At 51.5% G+C, this 17,444-nt stretch overlaps 1 protein-coding gene across 1 annotated transcript in view; it reads right to left on the bottom strand.

The window, feature by feature from the left end:
• The window catches only part of Scn10a (sodium voltage-gated channel alpha subunit 10), a 96,763-nt gene that overhangs the window by 15,112 nt on the left and 64,207 nt on the right, over positions 1–17,444 (bottom strand). Inside the window, exons 16-20 of the mRNA XM_040740159.1 lie at positions 15,297–15,420; positions 13,809–13,963; positions 10,722–10,895; positions 3,216–3,341; positions 1,840–2,124 (exon numbers count right to left, since the gene is read on the bottom strand). Of these exons, the coding sequence (XP_040596093.1) occupies positions 1,840–2,124; positions 3,216–3,341; positions 10,722–10,895; positions 13,809–13,963; positions 15,297–15,420 (864 nt within the window). The remainder of the gene's footprint in view (positions 1–1,839; positions 2,125–3,215; positions 3,342–10,721; positions 10,896–13,808; positions 13,964–15,296; positions 15,421–17,444) is intronic.

A 17,444-nucleotide genomic window follows, 5' to 3' on the forward strand; every position in this document is an offset into this window, starting at 1 on the left:
CACCACAAGGAAACCCACAGAATCAACTAACCTGGTTCATAGGGCCTCACAGAGTCTGAACTGACAACCAGGGAGCCTGCCTGGGTGCATGGGACTGATCTGGCCCTCTGCATATATGTGACAGTTGTGTAGCTTGGTCTTCTTGTGGGGCTCCTAACAGTGGGAGCAGGGGCTGTCTCTGACTCTTCTGCTGGCTTTGGGAGCTCCCTAATCCTCATACTGGGTCATGTGGCCCATCTTTAATACCAGGAGGTGTCTAGTCTCACTGCAGCTTGATGTACCACATTTGGTTGATACCCATGGGAGGCCTTCCCCTTCCTGTGAGTCACACATGGGTGCTGGAACTGAACTCAGGACCTGTGGAAGAGCAGCCAGTGCTCTTAACTGATGATCCATCTCCCCAGCCCGCCTTTTCTGAACAGAAACAGAGGAGAAGTGGATTGGAGGGGGGCAGAGGAGTATTGGGGGAGGGACTGGGAGGCGAGGAGGGAGGGGAAAATGTGGTTGGCTGGGGTGTAAAATAAATAAATAAATAAATGGATAATATATTTTCAATAGAAATAAAGAATAGATACACATTTGGAAGTGGGAATAAGACCACATTTCCTGTTTCCAGTTTCTGCATTCTTGTGTGTGTGTGTGTGTGTGTGTGTATGTGCGCGCGCGCGTGCATTTGTGTGATGTGTGCGTGTGTGTGTGCATTTCTGTGGTGTATGTGCACGCGTGCATGTGTGTTCTAAGGCATGTGTTTGCAGAAGACATATGTGTGTGCATTTGTGTGATGTGTGCATGTGTGTGTGCATTTGTGTGATGTGTGTGTACGTGTACACATGTGTGTGTGTGTGTTCTAAGGCATGTGTCTGCAGAAGACAGAGGAGGTTGTCTAATGTCCTCCTCTATTGTTCTCCGCATTATTCCTTTAAGCCCCAACCCCTCCCTGGACCTGGAACTCAGGCTTTGTCTTCAGCAGGATTGTAGCCAACAAGCTCCGGTGATGCTTGATTTCACACCCTCGGTACTGGGGTTATGGGCAAGTGCAGTTATGCCCAGAAGTTTTCGTGGGTAATGAGGATCTGAACTCAGGTCTTCAGGCTCACATGGTCAGGGCTCCTGCTCACTGAGCCATCTCCCTAGCCCCGTGTCAGCATCCTCGAGGTCTTAAGAGTGGGTGTGCTCTTTGTAGTGCATCTCAGGCATGAGAGACACTTTGCCCTCTCCAGCCTGGTTGCAGCATTTGGTGAGCTGTTTGGATAACACATTTGTCCGTTTTTCTCACTAAGGCCCAGGTCCTGTGCCCAGTTCTGACCGTTACTTCCAGGGGTTAAGCACAGTGCCTGGCAGGCCACAGCTACAGAGGTTGTTTGTTCCCTGAATGCACGAGCAGAGGGAACTCAGAGGCAAATAGACGTCACAGATGCGTAAGTAGTTGTAACCACGCGTCGATAAACGCAGTGCTGAACGACATGCGAATGTAGACAAGTGATGTGCAAATGAATAGCGGGTACTCGTTTCACTGTTACCACTGATATCACCCACCATTGCAACAAACTTAATTAGCCATAACTCACTATCGTACGGGAGCTAATGAGAAGAGAAAGGCGGAACCGTTCTGTGCACCCGGCCCCGCGGAAGGCTCATCTTTTTATTCTGTTATCTTGGGCAGACTTAGCTAGCGTTAGCCTTGTGAACTCGCACTCAGCAGTAGGGGCCTCCAGTCTAGCGGTGTCCATGGAAATAGAGAATGGTTACAGCTTTCACTTAGCGCTGCCTCCTGTAACTTCTCCATTTACTAAGCAGCCAAGGGAACAGAAATGGGGGGGGATCTCAGCATCAACTCACCACCTGCAGAAGCGCGAGGTAACCCATAGCAACATTGTCAAAGTTGACCTTCACGTTGACCCAGAAGAAGTGGCCGGTGTGGTTTTGATTGTGACACTCCGACCTATTATTCACAATGGTCGAATTCACAATAGAAAATGGATTGCTGCTGGTGTCGATGCACTTGGAAAATTTCCCGGCGAAGAGGTTCACGCCCATGATGCTGAAGATGAGCCAGAAGATGAGGCAGACCAGGAGGACGTTCATGATGGAGGGGATGGCGCCCACCAGGGCGTCCACCACTACCTGGTGGGAAGAGGAAAAGGACCTGGAATCCCCCAAGTGTCGCTTCTTTTTTTTTTTTTTCGTTTGGGTTTTACGAGACAGGGTTTCTCTGTATTGTTTTGGAGGCTGTCGGTCCAGCCGGGCCTCGAACTCACAGAGATCCGCCTGCCTCTGCCTCCCGGGTGCTGGGATTAAAGGCGTGCGCCACCAACGCCCGGCAAGTGTCGCTTCTTTTCACTCATCTCTCACACACATACCTGTGCACGGAGTCCGGATGACAGCCTCCGGACGCGTCATCCTCAGGACCCCCGAGTGTCACTGCTGCGCACAGAGGCAGGAATTCCACCCACCTCCTCTGAGCAGACCTCGAACTCACCCAGTAGGGTAGGCTGGCTGCTGGTGAGCCCCAGGGCCACGTGGCTCTGCCTCCCTAGCTGAGGTGACAAATGCACACCCCCGTGCCTGTCTTTTAAAATTATACTCTTCACATGGGTTCTGTGTTTGAACTCAGTGCTCGAGAGGCAAGCGCTGTACTGACTGAGCTATCTCTCCAGCCCGCAAGCCGATTTGAAAATGCCATTGCCATTTGCGATGCTATGGTGACTGCCTTGAGCCAGTGAAGTGATGGAGGTCGGACAGGGAGGGGGCGAGGGCAGGGTGGCAGAGAAAAGGCACAGGACATAAAGACTGTCCAGTGGATGCTTCCAGTGGATGCTGGCTGTGGTGCTGAGCGGAGGTTACGTTCACAGAGTATCAGGGAAAAGATCCACTTGTCCTAGGAAATGGGACAATGGGTGCTCTATGGTGCTCAGGGCCAAGACCAGGAGGCAGGGAATAGCCAGGACCACGTCCCCGAGGGAGATCTGTGGCGTAGGGGTGGTAGCATTTGCGGGTGACGAGAAAAGAGGTTCTTAGAGCCGACTTGAGGGAGACAAGAGAGTCAGACTGCGCAATGTCACCAAGGTCTGATCAGGAAGGGACAACACAGAGCTGATCTCTGGAAGTTGGGCCTGTCACTTTGGGTCAGTGGTTTGTAAGGCAAGAGGGTGAGGGGAAGCTGGGGAAGGTTGGCCACACGCTGCGGGTCGGAGAAGTTCTGAAATGGGCCTTACCCTCATGCCTTCGAACCGAGACAGAGCCCGCAGTGGTCGGAGGGCGCGGAGAGTCCGAAGAGCTTTGAGGGATGCCACGTCTGATGAATAGTCAAGGATCTTTACTATGAGGCTGGTCAGAGAGATCTGGAGCAGGCAGAGAGCAACGCGTTATCCTGGGGTTCTGGAATGCCAGCTGCTGGGAGGAGAAAGCGTTCCTATGCTCCACCCCCCAGTACCTACTCTGTCTATCTAGCCTGGGGGAAATTCTAGAAAGTCCTTTGCTTTTACTGAATTAAAAGTTTTCTTAGTATATATTAATTTTGCACAGTGGTGGATTTTATGATGTTTTCACAAGTATATATAATAATTTTGATCACATTCACCTCCCATGATTCCTCATTGTCTCCCCCATCCTCCACTCATTACCATCTCTTGTAATTAGGTCCCTTTTCACTGTCATGGTGTGTGTGTGTGTGTGTGTGTGTGTGTGTGTGTGTGTGTGTGTCTGTATGTGTGTCTGTCTGGGTCTGTGTGTGTGTGTGTCTGTGTATCTATGTGTGTGTGTGTCTGGTCTGTGTGTGTGTGTCTGTCTGTCTGGGTCTGTGTGTGTGTCTGTGTCTGTGGGTGTGTCACATTGCGTTTCACTGGGTTGCTTACAGGAGCGTGGGCATTTGCTACATCACTAAGAAAATGTCTCTCCTTCCTCTAGCAATCACTAAGTATCTATAGATCCTCAGGGATGGGTGGGGCCTCATTAACCCTTCCTCAATCATGACAGGATATTGATGGGCCCAGTCTTGTTCAGGTGACAACTGCTGTGAGTTTGAGAGTACAGTGTTCATGACACGCCCCAAAGACAGTGTTTCACAACATCCCATCCTTCCTCCAGATCCCATGCCCCAAAGACAGCGTTTCACAACACCTCATCCTTCCTCCAGATCTCATGCCCCAAAGGCAGAGTTTCACAACACCCCATCCCTTCCTCGGGATCTCAAGTTCCTCCTGCCCCATCTTCTGTGATGTGCTCACAACCTACTCAGTGCTCACATGGACTTCTGGGCAGTGTCTTAGGGTTTCTACTGCTGTGAAGAGACATCATCACCACAGCAACTCTTACAAAGAAAACACTTAGCTGGGAATGGCTTACAACTTCAGAGGTTTAGTCCATTGTCATCACGGCGGGACATGATGGTGTACAGACAGACATGGTGATGGAGAAGGAGCTAAGTTCTACATCTTGATCCACAGGCAACAGGAAGTGAACTGTGTACCTGGTTGAAGCCTGAGCATAGGAAACCACAAAGCCCGCCCCCACAGTGACAGGCTTCCTCCAACAAGACCACACCTACTCCAGCAAAGACACACCTCCTAAAAGTGACATTCCCTAAGGGGGCCATTTTCTTTCAAACCACCCCAGCAAGAAAACATATTCTCAGCCATTGCTATCCCCGGATACATGTGGTTAAACCTCTTTTTCCCTCCAAGGGTGCTATCTGGGCCCCAAGAACCTTGATATTTTGATTGACTTTCAGAGATTTAGAGAGCTGATGTCTCATTGGACCCACGATTAAAGCCCATTGCAGTGGTTTAAATGAGAAACCTCCCCACAGGCTCATGTATTTGAGCCTTGATCCTAGCTGGTGGTGCTGTTTGAGCAGGCTATGGACCCTTTAAGAGGCAGAGCTTTGCTGGAGGAAATGTATCACTGGGATCACCGGAGGCTGGCTTTGAAGGTTTATAGCCTTGTCCTACTCACCCCTCACCTCTGCTTGTGTGAGGGTACAAATGTGAGCATCCAGCTTCCCCTTCCTGCTGCCCCGTTTTCCCTGCCTGTTTCCCTGTGATGACGGATGCTGTCCCTCTGGAACCATAAGCCAAAGTAAATCGTTCTTCCCTAACTTGCTTTTGGACACAGCAGATTAGTTACTTTTCTGCTGCTGTGTTAAAATTCTGTGTCCAACAGAAAAGTAACTAGTATGCTTATTTTGATGAATCTAAAAGTAGTCTTGGTTGTATTTGCTTAGAATTGGGTTGGGAAGAATCCTGCTTCTACATATGTGCTCAGATCCCTCTTGATCCCTGGCTTTTTGCGACCTGCTGGGTTAGGAGACTTTTGCCCTTTGTAAAATGTGAGAGTCACATGGAAAGGAGGGATTCAGACCAGAGCCAGCTGGTTCTCCTTGCCGGGCAGTTGTGTGGGACCCAGCTTCAGTAGACACCTGAGGTTCAACTGAGCAGCGAGCCCCTGCTAGTCTGCCCGTTCTCTTTAGGTGGTAGCCCAAGGACAGCAGAGGACTCAGGCTGTCATGATAAAACAGTCATCCCTTGCAGGAACTATCAAGGTACCAGGGGAAGACACTCTGGGAACAAACTCACTTTGATGGGGCTGTGACCTGGACCTAGAGCATCCTGGGTAGTGTTGACTTAGGTCTTAGCTTACTTACTCTGGTACCTGTACCAGGACTCTGGAGAGCAAGGGGTTGCCACGCAGGTCCCCATGTCTGAGACAATGCCCATTCTCTGAGTGAGTGGCCTATTCTACCAGGCCAATAACAACCACAACCAACGGGATAGAAAAGACTTCCTTCTTGCATTAACCCATCAGGCGCCCAGCTGTCTGCCTGGCTGAGAAATCAGTCTGCTGCACATGGTTCGCGGAAGGCTGTTTGGCATTCAGACTTTACAGATGGGGCAGACAGCCATGGCAAAAGTCCGCCTCCTGTTCCGCGCAGGCCACCAGCTCCCCGCCTTACCATCAGGTGCTAACCCTGCATCTGTCTCCTCCACACTCTGTTGTAACTCTGGTTACGACCCTGATTCCCTCACACTTCCACTCTTCACTGGGACCTTCGTACACTTGGGTCAGTTCCCGCCCTCAGCCTGGGTCATGTGACCTCGGCCTGCCTTGCTAGCCACATCCCACCTAGAGTCTACTCAGACGAAATGGTTCTCCTTGTCTGAGCCTGGGGCCGAGGTTATGCTTTTAACTAGGACTGGCCTTCCCCTAGCACCTCTCCCACAGGAGGCTTTCCAAGACACCCCACTCACCGAGCGGGAGGATGCCCGTGTTCCTGTGTCTCCTCAGGGGTGACTGTTCTTGGCAGTGTCCACCGCATCCCGCCCTTTCAATACACAGACTTCTCTGCCTGGGTCTTGCCGGTTGGAAGACTCAAGTCTTAACTCTTAGAGCAGATCTCTCTCTCTCTCTCTCTCTCTCTCTCTCTCTCTCTCTCTCTCTCTCTCTCTCTCTCTCTCTCTCCCTTTCTTCCATTCTCCATACTCCTTCTTTTCCTTCCCCTCCTTTGCCTTCATCTCTCTTCCTCCCCTCCCTTTCCTCTCTCTTCCTCCCCTCCCCTCCCCTCTTTCCCTATCCATCCTTCACTTCCCTCCCTATCTTCCTACCCTCCTTCCCTTCATTTTTCTCTCCTCCAAATCACTCTTTCTTCTTCCCTTCCCATCCATTCCACCCGTTTCCTTTTCGGGGTCAGGTCTTACTATCACAGCCCAGCTGGCCTCAGACTCTTCCTCTGCCAGCCTCCCCAGTGCTGGGAGTCTAGGCACACAACACCATGTCTGGAGGAGTGCCGACTTATTGCTTTTGGTTTCCCAGAGCATTCCATGTAGCAGTTTTGCACTTAAAAGATGTAAATAAATATTTGATAGATGCAAGAAAAGAAAGACTCGCTGGACAGTGGTGGTGCTGCCTTTAATCCCAGCACCCAGGAGGCCAGCCTGGTCTAAAGAGTGAGTTCCAGGATAGGCTCGAAAGCTACACAGAGAAACTCAGTCTTAAAAAGCCAAACACACACACACACACACACACACACACACACACACACACAGAGAGACAGAGAGACAGAGAGAGACAGAGAGACAGAGACAGAGAGAGACAGAGAGACAGAGAGAGACAGAGAGAGAGAGACAGAGAGGTTGAAATGGGTGAAAAGACGGAAGGAGGAAAGGATGAAAGACTACAAAGACTGATGGGATAGATGGTTGAGAGCCAGGACCAGAGAAAGAAATCAAAGACAGGAAGGAGTATGGATGAAGGGAAAGGATGGGTAGATGAAAGAATGAATGACTAAGTAAAATGACTGACAGATGCTTGAAAGATGGAGAGCTGTGCTGAACAGCCAAGGGGAAGAAATTAGTGAATGATTGGAAGTATGATCACATGGATAGGTAAAAGATGAATGGATTACGGGTGGAACATGGGGCTTCATTCCGTGGCTGAGACGGAACATCCCAACAAAAAGCAGCCAAGGGGAGGAAGAGTTTCATTGGCTTATGTTCCGAGCTACAGCCCGGCAGCGAGGAATCCGAGGCAGAACTCAAGCAGCAAACCACACCACCTCCAACCAGAGCAGAGAACAACGGAGGAACCTCTGACTTCTTCTGCTCATCTGTCGTCAGCGTCACACGTGTTGGGCGCCAGATATGGGTGTGGAAATCAGGATTCACTAGACTGTGCATAAATGAAGTGGAGCTTATTCGGGGAAAAAGAGCTTACACAGAAAACAAGTGACTGCTGCGGGCTCCATCTCCAAGGATGCAGATCCTGCCACCCTGGTGCTCTCTGTGACCCCAAGGGCCTTCCAGGTCCTGTTAACCAGTCATGTCTGCACCGGTAACCACGCCCAAAAGCCGTAGTTACTGTTATAGGCACAGAGGTGGATATATCATCGCTACAGGTCAGCCCATGAAAGGGTGCAGTGTACATTCAGGGCGGGCCTTAACAACCAAGGCACTCTCCCACAGGCCAACAGGATCTAGGTAATTCCTCAACCGAGACTCTCTTCCCAGGTGACCCTCGGTGGACATTTGAGACTGACAATCAGAGACTGGAAAAGGAAGTGTAGAAAGATGGCAGACCGTATGGATAAAAGGACGGAGAGCGGATGTGTGCCTGGACAGGTATGAACAAGCGGGAAAACAGGAGGTTAAGTGGCTGGCTATTTGGTTAGAAGGATGAATCGAAAGAGAGGTACAAGGGCTAGACACCAATTGGTGAATGGACAGAGGAAGGCAAGGATGAAGGGAAGAGGAAAAGGTGAATAGAAAGGGATAGATAGAAGGAAAAGGGCAGACAGGAGAGGCGAGGATGGATGAACTCTTGGAAGGAGAGAGGGAGGGACGGAGGGAGGGAGGGAAGGTGAATAATGGAATAGATGGGAAGAGGGATGGGTGGAAGGAAGGATGGACAGTCACAATGAAGAAGAGGCTTCTCCCCCTTCTCCTTCTCTCTCTCTCTCTTTCTCTCTCTCTCTCTCTCTCTCTCTCTTCTTCTTCTTCTTCTTCTCCTTCTCCTTCTCCTTCTTCTTTTTGAGACAAGGTCTCTTTACATAGCCCTGGCTGTCCTGGATCTCGCTCTGTAGACCAGGCTGGCCTCGAATCCACGGAGATCCACCTGCCTCTGCCTCCCGAGTGCTGGGATTGAAGCCCAGCTTGAGAAGAGACTCCTTAAGGTGAGTGGGATTGGAAAACAATGAAGTCTGTACAAGCAAGAGTTCTTGACAGGGTTGGAGACAGAAGAAAATGTTTTCTCCTTGTTTGTGAATAATTATTTCACATGTACAGAACTGTCACCTATGACTCACATTTCAGGCCTCTCTCAGAGAGAGAGACACCAGGAAAGCAGGGAGTTACATGCAGGCCTGTCGAGGTATTGTCAACTTAGGCTAGACAGAATGACTGGACTCCAGCCAGCTTCAGGAGGTACACACCACACACACACACACACACACACGTTTCCTGACATCTCTGATGTGAAAGGCCCTGGGGCAGGTGGCTGCCGGAGGGGAGAGACAGAGACAAACGACCCATGGCTCACAGAAACCCTCAGCGAGACGGCAGTGAGCCAGCAGCACAGGCCGCCATATTGAAAAGCCAAGGAGATGGCCCAAAAGGGGGCAGAGCAGCGGGGTGGTTAGGACGTGGGGTTATCAGTCAGCTCGGTGGAATGCGTGTGGGGCACGGGGCTGACCTACTGATACAGGGGTTACCAGTCAGCTCGGCAGAGCCCCTGCGTTTGAGCTCCAGCAGGACCTGCTGGTGTCACAGAGAGGAGTCAGGACCCTCAGCGCAGAGGTTCACAACCACAGCTGCACCTGGGAAGTCACTGGAAACCTCCACAAGGCGCTGTTGCCTGGAGCTCACTCAAGACCCGAAAGACCAGACCCTCGCAGTGCCCTGCTTGCCCGCGGTGTTTTTAAAGCTCCACGGGTGTCTCCAGCACAGCCAGGGCTGGGGACCACAAAGCTGGCAGGCAGGGAGGTTCCGTCTGGAGACCACAGTACAGAGCCCTGGCAATAGGTGTAAGGGCAGGAGGCCTGGGTGCCTGTGGCATCTTGCGGTGGATGAAGGCAGAGGGATGGAGGGGTTTACCTGACGGAATCTGGAGGCCCCAGCTTCCCCCTAGGGCCACCGTTGTCCAAATCGTGACCTTCCCGGGGCATGCAAAGTTATCCCGACTTTAACTCAGTGCTCAAAGTAGCCCCCGAGAGACAACTGTCAGAGTCACATCTGTACTAGCTGCAGCACCTGTCCACGGTGAGGTCCCCAGTCCCACCCCAGGGTGCTCACAGAGCCACTCAGTCACAGTGAGGAAGTCCTCCCCACAGTGCTCATAGTCATTTATAGTCACAGAGAGGGAGTCCTCCCCATAGTGGTCATAGAGTCATTTATAGTCACAGAGAGGAAGTCCTCCCCACAGTGCTCACAGAGTCATTTATAGTCACAGAGAGGGAGTCCTCCCCACAGTGCTCATGGAGTCATTTATAGTCACAGTGAAGAAGTCCTCCCCACAGTGCTCATAGTCATTTATAGTCACAGAGAGGGAGTCCTCCCCACAGTGCTCACAGAGTCATTTATAGTCACAGAGAGGGAGTCCTCCCCACAGTGCTGAGTCACTTATAGTCACAGAGAGGAAGTCCTCCCCACAGTGCTCAAGTCCTCCCCACAGTGCACATGGAGTCACTTAAAGTCACAGAGAGGGAGTCCTCCCCACAGTGCTCATGGAGTCATTTATAGTCACAGTGAAGAAGTCCTCCCCACAGTGCTCATAGTCATTTATAGTCACAGAGAGGGAGTCCTCCCCACAGTGCTCACAGAGTCATTTATAGTCACAGAGAGGGAGTCCTCCCCACAGTGCTGAGTCACTTATAGTCACAGAGAGGAAGTCCTCCCCACAGTGCTCAAGTCCTCCCCACAGTGCACATGGAGTCACTTAAAGTCACAGTGAGGAAGTCCTCCCTCAGTGCTCACGGAGTCATTTATAGTCACAGTGAGGAAGTCCTCCCTCAGTGCTCACGGAGTCATTTATAGTCACAGAGAGGGAGTCCTCCCCACAGTGCTCACAGAGTCATTTATAGTCACAGTGAGGAAGTCCTCCCTCAGTGCTCAGAGTCATTTATAGTCACAGTGAGGAAGTCCTCCCCACAGTGCTCAAGTTCTCCCCACAGTGCTCAGAGTCATTTATAGTCACAGTGAGGAAGTCCTCCCCGCAGTGCTCACAGGGCCACTCACATTCACAATGAGGAAGTCCAGCCAGCACCAGGCGTTGGTGAAGTACTTCTTGAAGCCATAAGCTACCCACTTGAGCAGCATCTCCAACACAAAGATGAAGGTGAACACTCTGTCGGTGTACTCCAGCATAGACTTCACTCGCGGCTTTTTATCCAGGTAGTTGTCTTCAAAGGCCTGCAGGGAAGAGAGGAGAATGGCCCGGAGCGCTGTGGTCCTGACTCACCGCAAGGACGGGCCAGCCCTGCCCACGGCCTCCGGGGAATAGCCTTAGTAGAGGGCACAGCCCCGTTTTCTTTCTTTGCTCTGGGGCTTAAACTGGACAGTGGAGGATGCCCTGAGGGATATAAACCAAGGTGTTGCAGCACACGGGGATGGACACACGGCCCCGACAGGGATGGACACACGGCCCCGACACTTCACAGGGCCATTGGATACAAAGCTGGAAAAGAAACCTCAGACTGGATTTTGGAAGTGAACCAAAGGGATATTCACAGCGACTTATTTTTAAAAGTAAAAGGATGCCCACAGGCAGCCCACAAGAAAGGAAAGAATCGCCAAGACACTTCTGAAAATGAGTGTTCAGCCTCACAGGCAATCAAGGAAAATCAAATAAAAAAGAGACACCAAAGGCGGAAAAGAACAGAGATGGACCCCGCTGTTGGTGTGTCTGTTGGGGATTCGCTCTCAGGAGTGACTGTAGGAGTGAAAAGACAGTCTTTGGGAGCCAGAGGGTCGTCAAGTAGCTGTCAATCTACCTTCAAGGATATGCTAAAGATCCTGGGTGCTATCAGCTGCTGGGGGTGGCTTTATGGCTTGGATCAAATTGAGTCCACTTTGGGAGGTACATAGGTTAGACCCCCACCTCCAGGACAGTCCTAGCCGCTGACACTGATGCTTGGGTTTATGGGGTCTCTGGTTTGCCTCCATGTGGGACAACTCTTGGTACCCTGGGTGGTCAGGGCTCATGTGGAATCAGCTGAGGCTGGACAGCATCTCTTAGATGCTTTCTCTTTTTTTCCTTTCTTTGCTTGTCCAAGAGTGTGCCTCAATAAACCGCTGGATCAACAGACATGGCTTCAACATCTGGATCTCGGACCAAACCTAAGCCAGGCAGGCGTTCAGAAATCTCCAACAATTGCTGTATCTAACCATCATTCAGTATCTTCAACCATCATTCAATATCTCTGTCTAGTATTCAATATTCTTGACAATCATCAAACATCTCTGATTGTCATTGGCATCTGTAATAGTCATTCAAAATCTCCAGCCATCATTCAATAACTCTGGCAGTCACTCAACATTGCTCGTGATTATCCCCTATGTCTGAAGTCACTCGATATTTCTGACAATCATTCAATAGCTCTGATTGTCATTCAAAATTCCCAACAAGTATTCAAGATCTCCAAGGAAGACAGTGCTGAAGATGTGTGATCTGGGAGAGGCGTGGACACGGGCACTGATTGAGCAAACAATGGTGCATGCCTGTAATGACGTGCGTTGTGCCTGCTGGATGAGTTCGTATGAGCGTATTTCCTGGGGAAATTTCTCAAGAAGCCATAGAGTGCATGCACACATTTATTTTACAATATTTATATACTCTACACACAAGAAAGATGGGAAGAGCCGCACCAAAGTGTTTTCAAAGTGAGGTCCTTTTCTGAGTGACAGGAAAATGGCTGATTTTCCCCTTTATCTTTTTCTATAATTTCCAAGTTTTTTTTCATTTTACTTTGTCAAATGAAAAGTCCTGCTTTTTTTTTTTAAGCACTCAAAGCAAAAGCATAAAGAAGACTAAATTTGGTGTCTGTTTGGTCCCATAGGGAAGGAGATAGGGAGTGAAGGGAAGCTGTTGGGGGTGGGGGTGGGGGAGAGCAGCTGTTTCAGGATCTGAGGGGCCCCTTGGGAACGGGGAGGCTGGCACTAGACTGTAGAGAGAGAAGGAGAGAGAAGGGAGCAGAGAGCAGGCTACAGAGAACAAAGAAGGGGCCTTTGGGGGAAGAAGGGAGCTGTGAGGGCTGAGGAAGGTGTCCTGTCAGCAGAATGATGGTTGTCTTCACTTTCCTTCCTCCCCCCCAGCACCTTCCTTAAGGCTGACGGCACACGCTGAACAATTCTGGCTCTCCTCCTGGGTAGTCTGGCATTTAGTCGGTTCCCAGATATTCAGTAGATTGCTTTGCTTATAGAGAGTAAGTGACATTGGACAAGAAAGACAAATGGACACGGGGACTCCTAACAGCAGCACAATGGGGCTCTGGTCACAGCTCCTAAATAAATTAGCTCAGACCCCAACTGAGCCTTTGATGCCAGCACTCTCAGATATGAAGCATGGCTAAGCGGGGACAGTAAGCCCCTTCTGATGTCTATGTCCACTTCCCTTAATTAGGACGGGCGCTCGGCACTGCAGTGAGCCCAAGTCCACGGGAAGAGGGCTTCTCTTCCTGTTCCTCAGGGTCCAGGAGTCAGCCAGAAGCTTCTGGAGTATTTCAGAGCTCCTCACGTGTCCCTAAGACCTTTCTGTTCAGTTTGGTTCTCAGCTGCCAGGGTCAGACTCAACCTGCAGCGTGTTGGAAATGCAAGTCCTCATGCTCTGTCGTCAGGCCTCCAAACTGGACCTGTGTTTCCAAAACACACTCTCCAGGCTTAGAAGTGAGAAAAATGATGCCGGAATGAGCTGTGAGACCTGAAGCAGCAGCAGGCATGTGTTGTGTTAAGAAAGGGAAGATAAGACTCGGTCTTCAGAAAAAGCCAGTGTCTGGAAAGCCAGGGGGGCAGAAAGCTAAGGGTTTGGGGATCCATTACGGGTAAAGCTAGTTGGCGATGCTGGGAGAGTCCTCTAACCATTGCGTCTTAGTTTTCCATCTATCCAGTGGGAGACGCGCACTCATTGCTTGAGAAGCTTGTATCCAGGTTTAGAATGCCATGTGAGGGGTGTACTGAGGATCTCCCGTGAGGCGTGCTGGGCGAAAGCTTACTTCCTATCTGCAGCCTGGGAACTTTCAGCTTGAGTCTTGGGGGCAGCCCGCTGAGGCAGCCCCAAGGCCCTTTAGATAGAAACCCAGGCCGGCCACAGGGACCCCGTTCCCTTACCAGGGCTCCACTGCTGAGCAGGATCATGAAGATGATGAAACTCTCAAACCAGCTGTGCTCCACGATGCGGTAGCAGGTCTTGCGCAACTGCCAGCCTGTGGCCCAAGGAAACTTACTGGTATTCACTTGGCAGCAGGGAAAGCGGCGAATGCAGCCTAGAGGGAGAGGGGGTGGATGGTGTCCTGGTCAGCTTTCATTGTCAATTTGACACACAAACTGCCCCATGGGCGTGTCTGTAGGGCATTGCCATGATGTCGGAGGGCCCAGCCCACTGTGGGCAGCACTATTCTCCAGGCAGATGGTCCTGGGTGCCATAAGGAAGCCAGAACCCGTGAGCAAGCACAAACAGCATGCTTCACGTTCTTGTTTGAGTTCCTGGCCTTGACTTCTCTCAACGGTGACTTAGAAGCCAAATACATCCTTTCCTCCCCAGTGAGCGGTGGTGGCGCACGCCTTTAATCCCAGCACTCGGAAGGCAGAGGCGGGCGGATCTCTGTGAGCCTGGTCTACAGAGCTAGTTCTAGGACAGCCTCCGAAGCCACAGAGAAACCCTGTCTCGAAAAAAAAATCCTTTCCTCCCCTTGGTTGCTGTCATCGTAGTGTTTTATCACAGCACAGCGGGTGTACTAGACCAGACAGTGAGGGTTTCTGACCTGCTGGGAAAGCCACTTGGAACCACTGGGGAAGACTCCTCTTTTGGAATATGAGAGGAGTGGTCTCTGCCAGCTCCTCTTCTAATCTAGCTCATTAGGGGGCTCCCTTCATCCCGACCTTGCCATTCAGGCACCTTTCCCAGGTCTCGTCCTTATTATAATACATGTGCCTAGTGGTCCCTATCCTTGTGCCCACATATCCCTTCGGAGACCGAATCTGAAGGTCCCTGGAAGGTGCCTTCCCTACAGCCTTACCCATGCTGGAACTGGGGAGCCACGTGGCTGGGGCAGGTCCAGCTTAGCCAATGGAAGCAGAAACTCAACAATATGTTGCTCCCCATAATTTCTACTTATTTAAAGCTACCGAGGCCATGACTCCCTTCACAGGGGGAAGCACTGTTTGTTCATCCGTCATACAAGCGTTTATGGGGTCTGTAACATGCCTCGCTTTTGTGATGCTGACAGGAAAAGTGAATCGGTACAGGCCCCCCTTTTCAGAAGGACACCGAAGACGAGACGGGGCCAGCACACACCCGATGTCCCTCCTGTGGTCCTTCCGCCTCCAGCCAGTTCCCAGTGACGCCATTGTGGCAGCTACCTTTTCCCTTCCAAACTCCGGAGGGCTGGCTTATAATCTCACGAGGTGTTCCCGAGGGTGGGGAGGGCGGACGGGGCAGTGAGTCTGTCCTTGTGGCCTAAACAGTGCTTGTGTCTGGCACAGGTCTCTCAAGCCTGGAGTGAGCCTGTTTGTTTGGTCCCCGGGGGATGCCAGGCCATGGCTCTGCACACAGAAGAGCTCAGGTGAGTGCCCTGAGGAGGTCCATGCCCCCTGTACCTTCTGTGAAGCAGTCATCTGGCTCTTCCAGGCCGTCTGCCAGCTCGGGGATCTTCCGGAGGATTTCCTCTGGGTCCGGACAGTCCACCGTGCTGCCCTCCGAAGAGCTGGTGTCATCCACTCCCTGCGGGACAGAGGCTCAGGGCAGTGAGTGGGGCTCTTTGGAGAACCTGAGGAGCCTGTGCATGGCAAGGTTAGCCCCCTCAGGGCCCTGGATGCCTGCCCTCTACTGCCTTGGCTTGGGACTCGGTATCTAAGGCCCGGATGCGGATGCTCCCTGTGGAGCCCTGTGGCTTGGCTGGGCCCTGATGGAGAGCTGGCAGTGGCCTGAGACACTGTAATTACCCATAAAGATGCTCAGCTTTCAATGCACTTGAATATTTAATCAGGGAGCCATGTTGTGGGGCCCTGTGGTCCTCCCAGAGGCACTGGTCCGTAATGTCTCCAGACGAATTCAATTAGGAGCCAGAGCGGCTCTCAAGTTAGTGAACCTGATCACTTGGCTAATGGAGCCAAATGGCAGGGTGGGTTCCCATCTGTCACCAACAGGCCCCACCCTGCCTGGCCAGGGTTATGACCAAGAAAACAAAAACAAAATAAAACCTACACCAAGAAGTTATGTGCCGAGCCATGGAGATGGGAAAGCCAGCCAGGGGGTCCACGTACAACTCAGAAGGTGACAGCCCTCACCCACCAGGGACTAAACGGCTGTGTTCAGGGCCCCCAAACCCCACCACAGTCCACTCTGCTATCTTAGTCTGCTGCGGTCAGCCTTGCCTGGGCTCAGAGCCAGTAGCTGACATTCCTCACTCTGAAGGGCTCGATAAGTGTGTGTGGGTGAATTCTGTTTGCCTTATCTTGGCCCAGTCCGGTGGCTGTCACACAGCTGCACTTGGGGGCGAGGTGTCAAGTTAAAGTCTTGAGTTTCTTACAGTGGCAGTAAAAGTATTAAATATCTGGTGCTTGTGTACATGCATGCGTGTGTGTGAGAGAGACTGTGTGTGTGTGTGCAGCATGTGCATTCACATGTGTGTGTGAGACCATGTGTGTGTGTCTCAGCATGTGCACTCACATGTATGTGTGTGTGTGAGACCATGTGTGTGTGTGTCTCAGCATGTGCACTCACATGTATGTGTGCGTGTGAGACCGTGTGTGTGGGTGCAGCATGTGCACTCACATGTATGTGTGTGTGTGAGACCATGTGTGTGTGTCTCAGCATATGCACTCACATGTATGTGTGTGTGTGAGACCATGTGTGTGTGTGTCTCAGCATATGCACTCACATGTATGTGTTGGTGAAAGCCTAAGGCTAAAGTTAGACGTCTTCCTCAGTTTCTCTATTTCCTTCCTTCCTTCCTTCCTTCCTTCCTTCCTTCCTTCCTTTCTTTCTTTCTTTTCTTTTTGAAGCAGGATCTCCCACTGAATGCGGAGCTCTGACCTGGCTAGACTGGAGAGCCCCCAAGCACCAGGGAGCCTCCTGTCCTGCCCCTTCCCCCAGAGCACAGAGCACAGCCCAGCCTTTCACAGGGGTGCTGGGGACACAAAGTCAGATCTCCACGAGCACCTCAGGTGCTTTCCCAACTGAACCCTCTCCCTTGCCCCGAGACACGGCAGCATCTTCACAGGCGCCTCTTTCCACGCAGACCTTCCCCAGGGTCTGTAAGTGACACCACGGTTTATTTTTACCTCCTCCAGCATCCCACAGCGGAGCGTGCTCCCCACGTGGCTTCTGTGAGGCTGTCAGCTCGCCGCACACCTGTAGACAGCCCCCCCTCCACCCCAGGCTGTTTTTTGGCTAGAGAGAGTGATTTGGACAAAAGAAAGAGGGGCGCACCCCCGAAGACTCCCTCGCTGGAGGAACACCTCCGACGGCGACTGTAGTCTCTGAAAGACTGCCTGCCTCTCTTTGTTCGCTGTCTTTTGTTCCCTTTTTTTCTTGGCTGTCATTTTCTGGGCACTTTTACTCCATTTGAGACAGGAACTGAAGGTTTGACGAGGTGTATCTCATTTAAGCTCCTGAATAACCTTACCAAATAGGCACTGCCATCATTTCTACAGATGGAGACACAGAGGCTTAGGGGACAGGGGCTGGGGAGCCACACTCTTTCCTCCCATCCTTACAACTAGCGCAGGGAGAGTAGCATGGTG

This window comes from Mesocricetus auratus, unplaced genomic scaffold (assembly GCF_017639785.1).
Source record: "Mesocricetus auratus isolate SY011 unplaced genomic scaffold, BCM_Maur_2.0 Super-Scaffold_100691, whole genome shotgun sequence".
Lineage (NCBI taxonomy): Eukaryota > Metazoa > Chordata > Mammalia > Rodentia > Cricetidae > Mesocricetus > Mesocricetus auratus.